The sequence below is a fragment of the Podarcis bocagei genome (assembly GCF_964188305.1).
Source record: "Podarcis bocagei genome assembly, chromosome: 9".
In the NCBI taxonomy this organism is placed as follows: Eukaryota; Metazoa; Chordata; class Lepidosauria; order Squamata; family Lacertidae; genus Podarcis; species Podarcis bocagei.
Window position 1 is genome coordinate 5,257,501 of NC_138134.1, and position 12,599 is coordinate 5,270,099.

The window sequence follows — 12,599 nt, forward strand, 5'->3', positions numbered from 1 at the left end:
GAATGCTGAGCTTCTTTGGCTGAAAAACTACCAGTTGAAATTGACCTAGGAGGGGAAGCTTAGCACTACCCTAGACTCAGCTTAGCCATTTTTACTGCCTTCAGCTCCAGAGCCACAGAAACCACCCTCTGCTGCCACCTACTGGAGGCTCCCCAGTTGGGGCTGCAGCCTCTCTGCTGCCACCTGCTGTTTGGAATTCCTTACTGCGTGGCTCTCAAATTCTGCTGTCATTGCTTGCATCCCCAAACTGCCAGTAAAGCCTAAGGGCACAGACTTCCTTTGGCATAGCAGGATCTTGGGAGAAGGTGGAACATTCTGCACTAAAATCTATTTGTGTACTGTACCTTATATTTTTAATCTCCAGTTGATACAGTGTGGGTGTTAGTCAGAATATCCCCTATACACTGGAACCTGGTCCTGGGTGCTAACCCAAGGGGGGGGGGGGTTACACCACAATTTCCATTCATTCTATTCTCTCTCTCTCTCTCTCTCTCTCTCTCTCTCTCTCTCTCTCTCTCTCCCACACACACACCACTCCCACAATTTTACCCAAAACGCTTGTGAAAACAGCAGAAATCCCAGGAAATAAAACCGAGGAACCCATTTTCTCAGGTTTCTTATAGAAAAAAACCTAAAACTCGATTGGTTCTTCATGTCCCTATGTTTGCATTCTTTAAAGACAAGAACTAGAGCATAGTGGAAACAGAACAGGTAGAGCACTGTGTGATGGTTATGCTCGAACTGCGTGCTGATGTACATGATCCTACAGGAAATAAATGTGACTTCCATGTATGAACCTGCAGTAAGTAAAACCTGGAGGTGGCAAGTCCACTTGGATAATAAGCCACAATTCTGTTAAAGTACATTTTGCAGGTAATCAGTAAAATCTCTTGACTCTGTTTCCAGATTTGTAAAAGGTGCTTGTCACCAAAAGTGATTTGTGAAAAGAAGAAGCAGATAAGCTTTTGCAAAACTGCAGGAGTATATCCCAGTGCTGGTTGTTGGTAGGGGTATATATCCAAGTGTTGCTTATCAGGTAATGGAGGTAGTAGGCATAGGGATAAATAATAAAAGTGTTCCACGCAATATTTGGTTTCAGAGTGTGCAGTGAGTATTTGTGACTTGTTTTTCCTTGAGATGGTCAATGCGTTTGTGGACTCAAGCTGCAGAAAAGCATTCAGATGACCGAATGCTCTCGTGTGCCTTCTCTGCACATAAAAACTAGAGGTCAGGAAGAGGTAAGGTTAAAGCCATTCTCTCTGACATCTATCAAAGTCATCTTGTGAAATAACACGCTGACTTTACCTTGTTAAAAACAACAACGGTCTTCTGAACAGTGTGAACAGAAAAGATCCTTGTGAGAGGCCGAGGTTTCTGCACTCAGCATTCAAGACTGTACTTCAAACTGCTTTTTTATTTTCAGCATTTTTATCCTTTTCAAGGGAACCAATAGTGTAGCAGAAAATTAAAGCAGAAATGTTCACTAATTTTATGGATTTAAAAAAATGCATATAAAATTAAACTATTTTATTCATCATTGTTAACATTTGCTGTATCATGTCAGCACAAAACATTTTCCCCAAAATATGTAGCAGGTATAATATATATTATGTTTACCTTTCACAGATTAGGATTTTCTGACACCAACTTACACTTAAAATTAAAAAGTGCGGATAAAAAGTGCAGACTGTTGGTAAGGTGATATAAAGTTCAACATTTTCACTAACTTCAATTAGACCATGAATTAAACAAGAAACTATAAAAACGTTTGACTACAGATGTACAAGATACGACAATTAATTAAAGTTAGAAAGTCCTCATCTGCTCTGTATTCCAGGAGAGTGAACTTGTTTTAGGTCTTTGGGCGAAATTGGTCATGCCCTCTGCAGGAACTCTAAGGGAACTACATAAGTTTACATGAACAGAGCACACTGCTGACTTTGCAAAGGTATAATTTCCCTTCAATTTGCTATAGCTATTTCAATACCTGGAATCCAGACTTCAACTATCATGGCCACTTCAGGCTCTGAGTAGCAGCCCATTTTAAAGTGACTTCATTTCCGCAAATCCTGACTGACTGACGCAGGTGGGAAAGCTGTAAACTGGGCTGCACTGTCCCTCACTGTGCCAGTAGTCATGGAAATGGGCTGAAATCCTATTTCAAAAGCCTTCCCTTCACAAAAATTACCTTCTTCAACATGATCCTTTAACTAATAATTTTAGATTACGATTTTTTATCCACGCTGTCAGGGAAGAGTTAGAAGTTTCGAGTTTCCCAGAGGGAGAAAGCATTCCCCAAGGGGGGAAGGGGAGCAGTGAATCTAATAGAAGGGAGCAAAAGGAACAACAGGGAGGGACCGGCTGTTCCCAGGAAAGGCCAGGGTTCAGTTCTAGCTCAGATTGGGAGGAGGGGAGATACAGGCCAGCTCTAGCCAGGAGGGTAGGAAAAAGAGCAGGAAAGCGAAGGGAAGGGCGCCTTCGCCATTTTGAGAGTGGCTGGTCATGGAGAAGCAGAGCTCAGAAGGTATCTGAAAGAAGTGAGTCTGAGGAAGAATAGTTAAGAACTGTTTATAAGATTGCTTTGTTAATATGCAATAAAAAGTTATAAAAGAACAAGAAGCGTTTGTGTGGTGATCTGAAGAGGACAACGACCAGTCCTGACACACGGCCTTGCTGGGCCTCTCCAATATACCATTCCATTTACATTCTTGATCTTAGCCTACCTACAACAGGTTTATTAGTACAAAATTCTGACCACCAGGATGGCCTTTCCAGCACCTTATTGCCTTGAAGAACCGTGCTCCACAGGTTTTTATATAGCTGGAGGGGGAGAAAAACAGAAATGGTTTCAGCAACAGCATTCATTCCCAAAATGTTCAGTCTTTGCGGTGGTGTCACCTTGATCTCAAGGAGGCACAATGAGACCTTCATTTAATAGTTTCCTTGTATCTCTTTTCTAGGGTGACTCAACACAACAGAGAATTCTTGCAGGTGCTAGAGGTGCAGAGGCTAAAATTCCTGCTAAAATTCTCCTTTCTATGCAGCAAATAAAAGGAAAAGAGCTCTGCCTTCCCTCACTCTCTTTCTCAGGGTTTCTCAACTTCATAATAATAATAATAATAATAATAATAATAATACCTTTATTGTCAATGTACAACCAGTGTACAATGAAATTAACCGAGCCTTCCCCCCAAACACTCAATCTCATTGTATTCTGTGTGCTTGTCGCACAACACACCAACCCCGAAAGTCAGTTGCACTATATTATTTTCCGTTCATATTTCTGCCTCTCTCCTTAAAATCCCCAAAAGCTAGATAAAAAAAGAGGGAATGGTGACGCCACCACAGCTTTTGCTAGGGCCCACTTGTGGGTATCAAGGCATCAGGAGAAGACCAATGTTTAGAGTAAATAAACAGATAAATCATTTCAAAAGAACATTATGGCTAAATTGAATTGAGCTGCAGAGTCTGAACAATGCAGTCAGGTTTATTATCAAAGAGCTGGTGAGCACATCATATGGTTTCCTCTGTAGCCTGTGCTTACAGTCAAAGTTCTTCAGTTTGTTAAGTTACTTCGTTTACTTTGGCCTGGTGGAACGGTTTCCTGGACACCTCTTCTAAAACAGTTACCTTCCCCAAGCAGAGGTGCCTCAAACTCAAGGATCAGAAAGGCTGGAATGTGCAGTCTGGAGTGAATTTACTTCCAGCATCAGAAGAATGCAACATATATTCATGCTGCTAGACTGTGGGTCTTCCCTTTCTGCCACTCCCAAACACACACAGTTTCTAACTGTGACACAACAAAGCACAAATATTGGAAACACAAAGTTCAAAAAGAGTCACAGTAAACCTGAGTCAGAGCTTTGCAAAAAGACTTGTTTACCTCTCCATCAGCCCTGCCAATTGGCGAGTTGAGAATGAAGTCCGGAGGAGCAATCACATCTACCAAAGCCACAGCCTCTTGCTTCAGCTGTGCAGGAAAAAAAAGTTAGACTAGAAACTGGGTATTCTGTTTAGGTTTCTACAACAAGCAGAGCTGTAGCATAACTATTTTGGCAAGCCACTAACAGCCAGCAGTTTCAGATTTCTAATATGGAAAGCTCCATAATCTTCTCCAATTTTCATTATCATATAACCTCATGGGTCATCGCGTCCAACCCCCTGCAATGCAGGAATCAAGTGTGAAAAAAGCTCAACTATTTTGGGGGTTTCCTTAAAAAAACCACTAAGAAGGATGTTCCAGGTCATTTTGAAGCATTTTGGGGTCTTCTCTTGGGCCTGTGTGCCTACAAATTTCTCTGTAGTGCTCATCAATCACAGCTCTGACTTCACTCATAAGCTAACAACAAGGAAAGGCAAGAGTAGGCTCATATACCTTGCAAACCAATTGCTCTGAATGATGCCCACACATTTTACTTCATAGCTTTCAATCTAAAGGCTAGAGCCTTGCACTTCTTGTTTAAAGGAAGCTCAGAGTCTGGGGCCCCTGCTGCCCCTGGACTCTTAGTCTACAGTTACTCAGCATAATATTTAAACCAAAAGGGAACATACCTTTGAACACAGTTCTAGAATTGCATCTTGCACAAATCTGCCAGCATTTGCACCTGAAATGTAGCCACCTGAAAGATATTTATGATGATAATGAAGCTAAAGGACTCATATTGGATCAAAAAATCTGCTAGATCTGTGGGGTATGAAGAATGTTATCTAAAAGTGAGCAGGTTTCCCCTTCATGGCTGAATGGGAAGAGGACTTGGAATCTGGTGTCCAAGTGCCTCATTGTGGTTCTCTGGAAAGTGAAGAATACTGCCGAGTGCCAAAGCTGAACTGGCCGTGGTCAGTGACAGTCCTGGGAGGAACAGAGATAAGGCAAAAACTTTGTTTTCTACCTTCAAGTTCCTATTCTCCTCACAGAGCTACAATTCTCAGAATGGTTTAACAATCAATCCCTCTTCCCAGAGAACTCTGGGAACTGTAGCGGTGTGATGGGAATGGGGTTTCCCTAATAACTCTCAGCACACTTAACAAACTACAATTCCCAGGATGCTTTGAGGGAAGCCATGGCTGTTTAAAGTGGTATGGTACTGCTTCAGATGTGCAGTGCAGATGGGGCCTTTAGTTACCTTGCTAGTTTTGCCTTTAAGAAGATTGTCCTCCACAGCTTAAGGAAAGTTTTGTAAGAGGCTGGATGTCAGATGAAAAGGTTTAGGAAATTCAGTATTGTATCTTAAAACACAGCTCCCCCAAGCTGTGCAGTAGAAGACGACTGGGGCTAAAAGACCAGAGCTGTAAGACCGTATAACACATTTACTGCTTCCTTGGTGCAGAAACTACACTGGGTGCCTGAACTTACTTAAATGCAGTAGTAAATTTGTAAGAGCCTTGAAGTGTTTGAAGATTCTAAATTTTACCATGTAGGCAGAATGTTGATCTCACCTTGGTAGAGCACTGACATGTGCTTATTTAAAGACCATAATCCATACAGCGAACATATATTCTTCAGTACCGGCTGGAGGCTAGCTGGTGTGTTGGAACTGTGAACGTAGTCATGATATCTTTGCAAAACAGTGTGCTCAATAAAAGCTATAGCTAAAGAACGACAATAGTACACCTTGAAAAAAGAAAGAAAAATTCAACCATAGCTACAAATCCAGGCAAAGATTACTAACTGTTCAAAAGCAATAGTTAAGTAAAAGGCACCCAAAAAGAAGTTGAAAGGCCCATTCTTACTATCCTCTCTGTATCCTTCAGGGCAATCTGTGCTGCATAAAAGTGATGCAGATTGTACTCTGAAGCAACTGTGTGAAGGAATGCTGGTGGCATATATAGAACTCAACACGACTGCACCCCAGCTGAACATCTCTCATGCGATTTCAGGGGGACAGGTATGCAAGACGGATCGTGACACTTCTGTAATATGAGGCAAGGTTGGGCATCATGTCTTGCAACTTTCATCACTAATCCGTTATCTGCAATTCTCTTGTTCCTCCCGCGGAGCTTCCTTTCAGTGGTTGGGCCTGAGAACGAGGCCACTGTCTCTGGGAAGGCCATGAGATCCTGTCTCCAGGGGTACTGTACATCACATGGTGTCAGTCTGTTACAGCAAACAAGGAAGCCCTGTGGTACCTTAATGAGTAACAGCACCGTGGGACTCTCTGCTGTATTTAATACACTGTAGGTACCTTGGCAAATATTAAACTAGGATGAACCATCATAACTAAGTGATAATATTGGTCCCTCCAGCTCTTTAGAAACGGCCATTTCCAACCTCTAGCTTCATGAACCCTTAATTTGGATTGGACTGCCACCATGACCCACTTTCCCCTTTTTTCGCTAGTATCCGTTCCTGACTTACCCCCACTATTTGACATGCCCATTCATGTGCTGGAGCTGCTGGGCATCTCTGGAGAAAGTCCAAACACTGGACTGACTTTGCCAATTTTTTCTGCTCCTTCTCCCATTATTTTCTCATGCTCTGCCCCTTCTCTGTTATCTTCCTGATGGAGCAACGATACCCCGATCCGCACTCACTTGTAACCGTCCTCAGCACCTCTTCTCTACCTTTGACTCTCTTCCAAAGGCTTTAGTCATACTCGTTTCCCACCAGTGGCAGACTTGAGTACTATAGCACAATGTGCGAGGCCAAAATTTGGTGCCCCCTCTCCAGCCCTTGCACTGCCTTCCCAAAGATGGCTAAGTGAGGGATGTGAGGGCGATCTGGCTGCGACATCTGTCACCCCATTGATCGCCAAAGATGGCTAAGTGAGGTACTGGGTTTGGGAAAGGAGGCACAGGGCTCTGGCAGGGTCCTAGAGCCCTCCCATCTCCTTTCCAAAGCTGGGAAGTGCTAACTAGGCTTTGGGAAAAAGGCAGGAGGACCCTAGGACCTTCTTAGAGCCCTGTGCCTCCTTCCCAAAGCCCAGTCCCTCACTTACTGGGCTCTGAGATGGTGCCCCCTTGCCTCAGCACCCAGTGCATGAGCATCGCTTGCAAAGCCCTAAATCCATCCCTGTTCCCATATTCACTGGAATCTTTCTGCCTCAAGTTTGGATGAGCTCTTAGGAAAGGCAACAGCATAGTGGGCATTGAGCTGAATTATTATTGTTGTCATAGAGAGGGAAGGAACTGTTACTGCCTGGACACAAAACTTAATGCAGGACTTGGGGTGCCCTGGACACATTCCATAAGGTTTCAGCCCAGCATTTGAGAGAAAGAAGGTTGTGGCTCATTACACAAGAAATCTCCTGATGTCTAGATCACATTTTCCATCACTTGGTGTTAATCTCACGAGTAATTTCTTTTAAAGTAAAAAATGCATGCAGGAAGTTATTTGGCTGTAAGCCTGACGGCAGGGTTTATTCTTTTTAACTTAGTTGCTGCACAACAAAGCATGAACTTTAGCTCCAGCTGAGTTTGAGGTCCTATGTGCTTTACTTTTCATATTTTTGTGAAAGGAAGTGTGCAATGTATAGTGCGTATGTGTAGGGGAGAGGCAGCGGAAAAGGGCAACGTCCATTAAAATAGCCCCGTGCATGAAATTGCTCCGCAACATAAAATCATACAATGTGTTTACCTGACTGTTGTTCCTTGCCTCAAATTCACTGCAACCACATTTTTCTTGGTTTCTCAGCTTCTGGAAACTCTCTTGGAGCAAGTAACAAACCAGCCACTTGTATCCTCTCAGAAGTACTGAAAAAAGAAATGTCAAAGGTTTAATGTTTTCATTCAAGATAATAATAAATCCTTATAAAGCAGACTGCAAATAATGCTGATAGTTTGCATCAGAATCTGAGTTTCTGTAATGCACAGTCTGTGTTTTGCAGAAATAAGGTTGAAAAGCATCCACAAAATTAAATATTTTGCTGCTGAAACTTAGCTGTCCTTCCTCTGCTCCACCCCAACAATTTGCTGTTCATATAAAGACAGAAGAAATAATTTCGCATTATACCAACTAATAGAGGATAGAGTTTCTTTTTTTTGATACTTCTATTTAAGGCTAGTGAACTAATTCATGAGCACTTCAAAGCCCCATTTTTCCTGTGTAAGACTGTATTCTCCTTCATCTCCAAAGCAGCATCCTCTCTACTCTCATGTTCATCATTAACAACATCGTCTGTACTGAACGTCTTTCCCAGGCATCATCCGCCCACAGGTCCCATTTCCCCTGCTGATTTACATGCTCTCTTGTTCCCATGCCTCAGGCCCATTCTCTCCTCACAGAGTTTTCGTTTCCACTGTAACATATGGCATAAAGCTCCAGTCATCAAAATCTCAGTCAATCTCTACAAAAGAACTTAAAATTTATTTTGTCAAGAGGTTCCCTCCCTTTCTACTATCTCCAAGATGGGACAACCTTCCTCCTCTAGCAACCCACCCTCTAAGCTGGTACTTGCCATAACAACCCCAGGGGGCTGGTGTGTGAATTTAAGGGAAGAGAGAATGCACAAGGACTTAACCACAAGCCCTGAAAGGAAGAATAGTCAATGGTTTGTAGGGGAAAGGGGCCACACTTAAAATTATAAGCACATGACAAGAGATGCAATTTGAACAGTTACCAGAAGAATCCATGCAGTCTTGAACATTTGACACTGTGAACTTCTGGCAGAGAATGTGATCACAGTCTTCCAAAAAATCTACCGATCCCAATGGTGAAGCAATAGGACCTTTGTCTGAAATGCCAATGATACGAAAACTAAATACCAAGTCAAAGTGTGTTAATGTCTACGCACTAATGGCTTTGAAAGTCAATGCAAGTCAAAAATCTGCTCATCGGTGCATTCAGCATGGCTAATCTGATTAAGCTATTTCCCCCATATCTCCAACTTCAACCAAGCAAACTCTTTAACACATCTATGCTTCTGAGACACTGCCCTTTTATTTCTAAGTTGGAAGCCTTAAAAACAACCTCCATTAACCTGTACTTTGCACATGATGCACAACTGTGCACTCCTTAGCCTAATTGCATCACATTCAAATTACGTTTTAAGTTAATTGGTTTAGGAACTTGAGTCAACTCTTCTTGAACTCACCCTAAGCAGAATAAAAACAAGGTACTCAGCGTGAAACAGTAGTCAGCCCTCCCTGGTATTCTCACATGACAATTAGACTGCTGTTCTGTTTCTTTGAGGAGACCAGGGAGCACAGACTACTGTTTCACACTGAGTACCTTGTTTTTATTCTGCTTGGGATGAGTTCAAGAAGAGTTGATCCAGGTTCCCAAACTACAGAATATTATGGGTGCTAATTAAGTACCCACACCATTGTGTGTTAAAAATCATGCTTTCTACAGGATGTGCCTATTCTGAGATGCATGCTTAGTTGTGAGGCAGCAAAGTTACAGGTTACCCTCAGTGAAAGTCCGAAACCTGCCAGAAGGAACAAGGATGGGGTCCAAGCTAGATCTTGAACTAGATTCCATGAGAAACATCTAAAATACATCAAGACCGCAAAGCCCACAGCTGGGTATTGCCTTTATCAAAATCAAACAAAAAGGTCACAAAAATATGGCAAGCTGTTATGCAAAACAGTGAGAGGAGGAAAAACCAAGCTTGTTCAAACAAAGACCACAGGCTGAGTTAAGCCCATACCAGGTGCTACTTGATAGCAGGTTACACACACTCTTTGAGAAAACAAAGCCTAGCTTATAACTTTTGGGTCCGTTCTAAAAAAGGTATCACCCAACTGTGGACTTCTGGATTTCTGCTTACACTGCTTTTTTGGAAATATTTCAGTTTCTGATTGGGAGGTTTCTCTCATCTCTAAAATTAAAACTGTCAAAGACACTAACATTTGCATTTACGGAGTCCAATGAACTCAAATTAAGAGTTCAAGTAAGGTCATTGTGACCCAAAACAGTACTAAGAATAGTTAAAAACAGGGTGCTTGAGTGCTGACCACCATTTCAACAGAAACACTGATAGGAATGCAGTAGTTCAACTTTGCAAACACACAACTGCATCTGCTGGCAGTTTTACCCCGTACCCACTTGGTGGGCTTCTGAGTCAGTGCAACATCCAAGTTCTACATACTAACCTTGGTGTTTGGCATTCATCCAGCCCAATAAGTAGTTGCTAGTTTGCTGTAGCAGAACATTATTGTCTCCTTCATAGGTGCAATTTGGGTCGTTGTCGTTACGGATATCACCCAGCCGATTCACTTTTGGAAAGAACAGTTAACATGTAGGGACCTTGTATCAGTGAGCTGTGCTTGTGATTTAAATTTTATAAAACCACTTACTGACAATTATGGGAAACAATTATCTGTCAAGTTCACTTACTGGCCAGATAGCCATGTCCTCCACAAGCTTCTCTGCATTCCTGAGTTCCTTGTTGAGTCAGCCAGGAGGCCAGCGGTTTCCCCGAAGTAGATAAAGCATGGATTTCACGCCCGAGTTCCGCCTTGTAGAACCAGAACGAACAATGAATATAGAACACAACAGCCAACATGCTCCATTAACCTTCTGGGTCCTCCTAGACTTGAGGAACCATCAACTTCAGCACAGAGCAGAGCAGCTACGACAGAGGCCAAGGACGTAAATCAGGGGTTGGCAAGGTTTACCTCGCCTGGGCTGGTTCACTCCAGCGGAGATCCCTCTGTGGGCCAGATCGTGTGGGTGCGCACCCGTGATTTTCGGCATCTGCACAGACGTGATTTCCGGCGTCTGCGCATGCGCAGACACAATTTCCAGCAACGTGAAAGAAACTCCCCACCCCATGTTGGTTTAGCGCAGCACGCGGGAACTCGCCAAGCGAGCGGCTCAGTTCGGCTCGTGGGCCAGTTAAACAACCCCTGTGGGCTGCTTGTGGTCCATGGGCCTTAGGTTGCCGACCCCTGACGTAAATGCTCAACTCTAAGCCTCTTTGCGCAGGCTTCTGTGTTACCAACAACCAGTGCTTTTTTCTGGGGGGGACTGGGGGTACACATAGAATCATAGAGTTGGAAGAGACCACAAGGGCCATCGAGTCCAACCCCCTGCCAAGCAGGAAACACCATCAGAGCACTCCTGACATATGGTTGTCAAGCCTCTGCTTAAAGACCTCCAAAGAAGGAGACTCCACCACACTCCTTGGCAGCAAATTCCACTGTCAAACATACCCCTCAACATTTTGTGAATCTAAGTTTGGCCTCAATGAGGGGCAGTATTTCAATATGAGTAGGAAAATGAGAGCACCCCTAAACATTATTTTAGGAAAAAAAGCACTGCCAACAACTGTGGAAACTGCACAAGCAGGATTACCAACAAACATACTAGCAATTTCCTGCTCTTTAGAGAATACACCTCAGTGCCTGAGCATTTCATAGAATCCTAGAGTTGGAAGAGACCACAAGGGCCATCGAGTCCAACCCCCTGCCAAGCAGGAAACACCATCAGAGCACTCCTGACATATGGTTGTCAAGCCTCTGCTTAAAGACCTCCAAAGGAGGAGACTCCACCACACTCCTTGGCAGCAAATTCCACTGTCGAACAGCTCTTACTGTCAGGAAGGTCTTCCTAATGTTTAGGTGGAATCTTCTTTCTTGTAGTTTGGATCCATTGCTCCGTGTCCGCTTCTCTGGAGCAGCAGAAAACAACCTTTCTCCCTCCTCTATGTGACATCCTTTTATATATTTGAACATGGCTATCATATCACCCCTTAACCTCCTCTTCTCCAGGCTAAACATGCCCAGCTCCCTTAGCCGTTCCTCATAAGGCATCGTTTCCAGGCCTTTGACCATTTTGGTTGCCCTCCTCTGGACACGTTCCAGTTTAGAACATGCAACACCTCCCCCCCCCCCCAAAAAAGGGCTCAACTGTAAAATTACTGTACTATTAAATTTATAGATGCAGTTAAAAGAAATTATAACCCTAGCAACAACAGTGCCCCTCCTTCATGCTTACAAGTGATGTGTTTTAAAGAATAAATGAAAGATGCATGAGGGAAGAACAGAAGGAATGTAAAAGAGGAGGAGATTCAGTTGAGGTAAAGCAAGACTAACGTGTTTCAACTATTTCTTTTATTTAACAAAATCTAGATACCTCTTGATTGTAATACGGTAAAACCTCTAGGCAGTTTAGAAGAATATTAAATGTATCATTAAGAACAATTTAAAATGTTTAAAGATAAACAAAAATAAACAACCTGTTTCACAGTTAATTAAAATGTAATTCAGATATGACAAGATGCTCTTCCCCAAACGAATAATAAAATTTGGCTTTCATGATGTGTTCTTTACTGCATTATCTTCTCACTATTTATTTGGAAAATGCAACCTTTGTACTGCTCCTATGTTGTGTAACTTTGATTATGTACTTTATTAACTGTATTTTTGATTTCACATTAATAAAAAAAACCCTTTATATATGTAAAAACAAGGCACTGAAGAAACAATAGGCTATATTTGTGAAATTTGTTGTGCATACAGAACTGGGTGTTTTACTCATATTCAGAAAGGTAACAGTGCTGTGCATTTTCCCACAGCTGGCAATACAGTTACTGTTTTCCTATCATGAAATTGGGGTGCAAGTTGCCATGTTCTGGGCTGCGAAGCATTTAGAACCCTCTGGTGAGCAGAATAGGTACACTCTTCAGACAGCGGGATGCTTGAATCCTGCCAGTCCA

At 42.7% G+C, this 12,599-nt stretch overlaps 1 protein-coding gene across 1 annotated transcript in view; it reads right to left on the minus strand.

The window, feature by feature from the left end:
• Nucleotides 1-1,512: 1,512 nt before the first annotated feature.
• Nucleotides 1,513-12,599, minus strand: part of ACOX3 (acyl-CoA oxidase 3, pristanoyl) — a 28,676-nt gene continuing 17,589 nt past the window's right edge. Inside the window, 8 exon segments of the mRNA XM_081207688.1 lie at nt 1,513-2,820; nt 3,884-3,970; nt 4,552-4,619; nt 5,437-5,611; nt 7,574-7,689; nt 8,556-8,669; nt 10,033-10,155; nt 10,277-10,397. Of these exon segments, the coding sequence (XP_081063814.1) occupies nt 2,701-2,820; nt 3,884-3,970; nt 4,552-4,619; nt 5,437-5,611; nt 7,574-7,689; nt 8,556-8,669; nt 10,033-10,155; nt 10,277-10,397 (924 nt within the window). The 3' untranslated portion in view covers nt 1,513-2,700.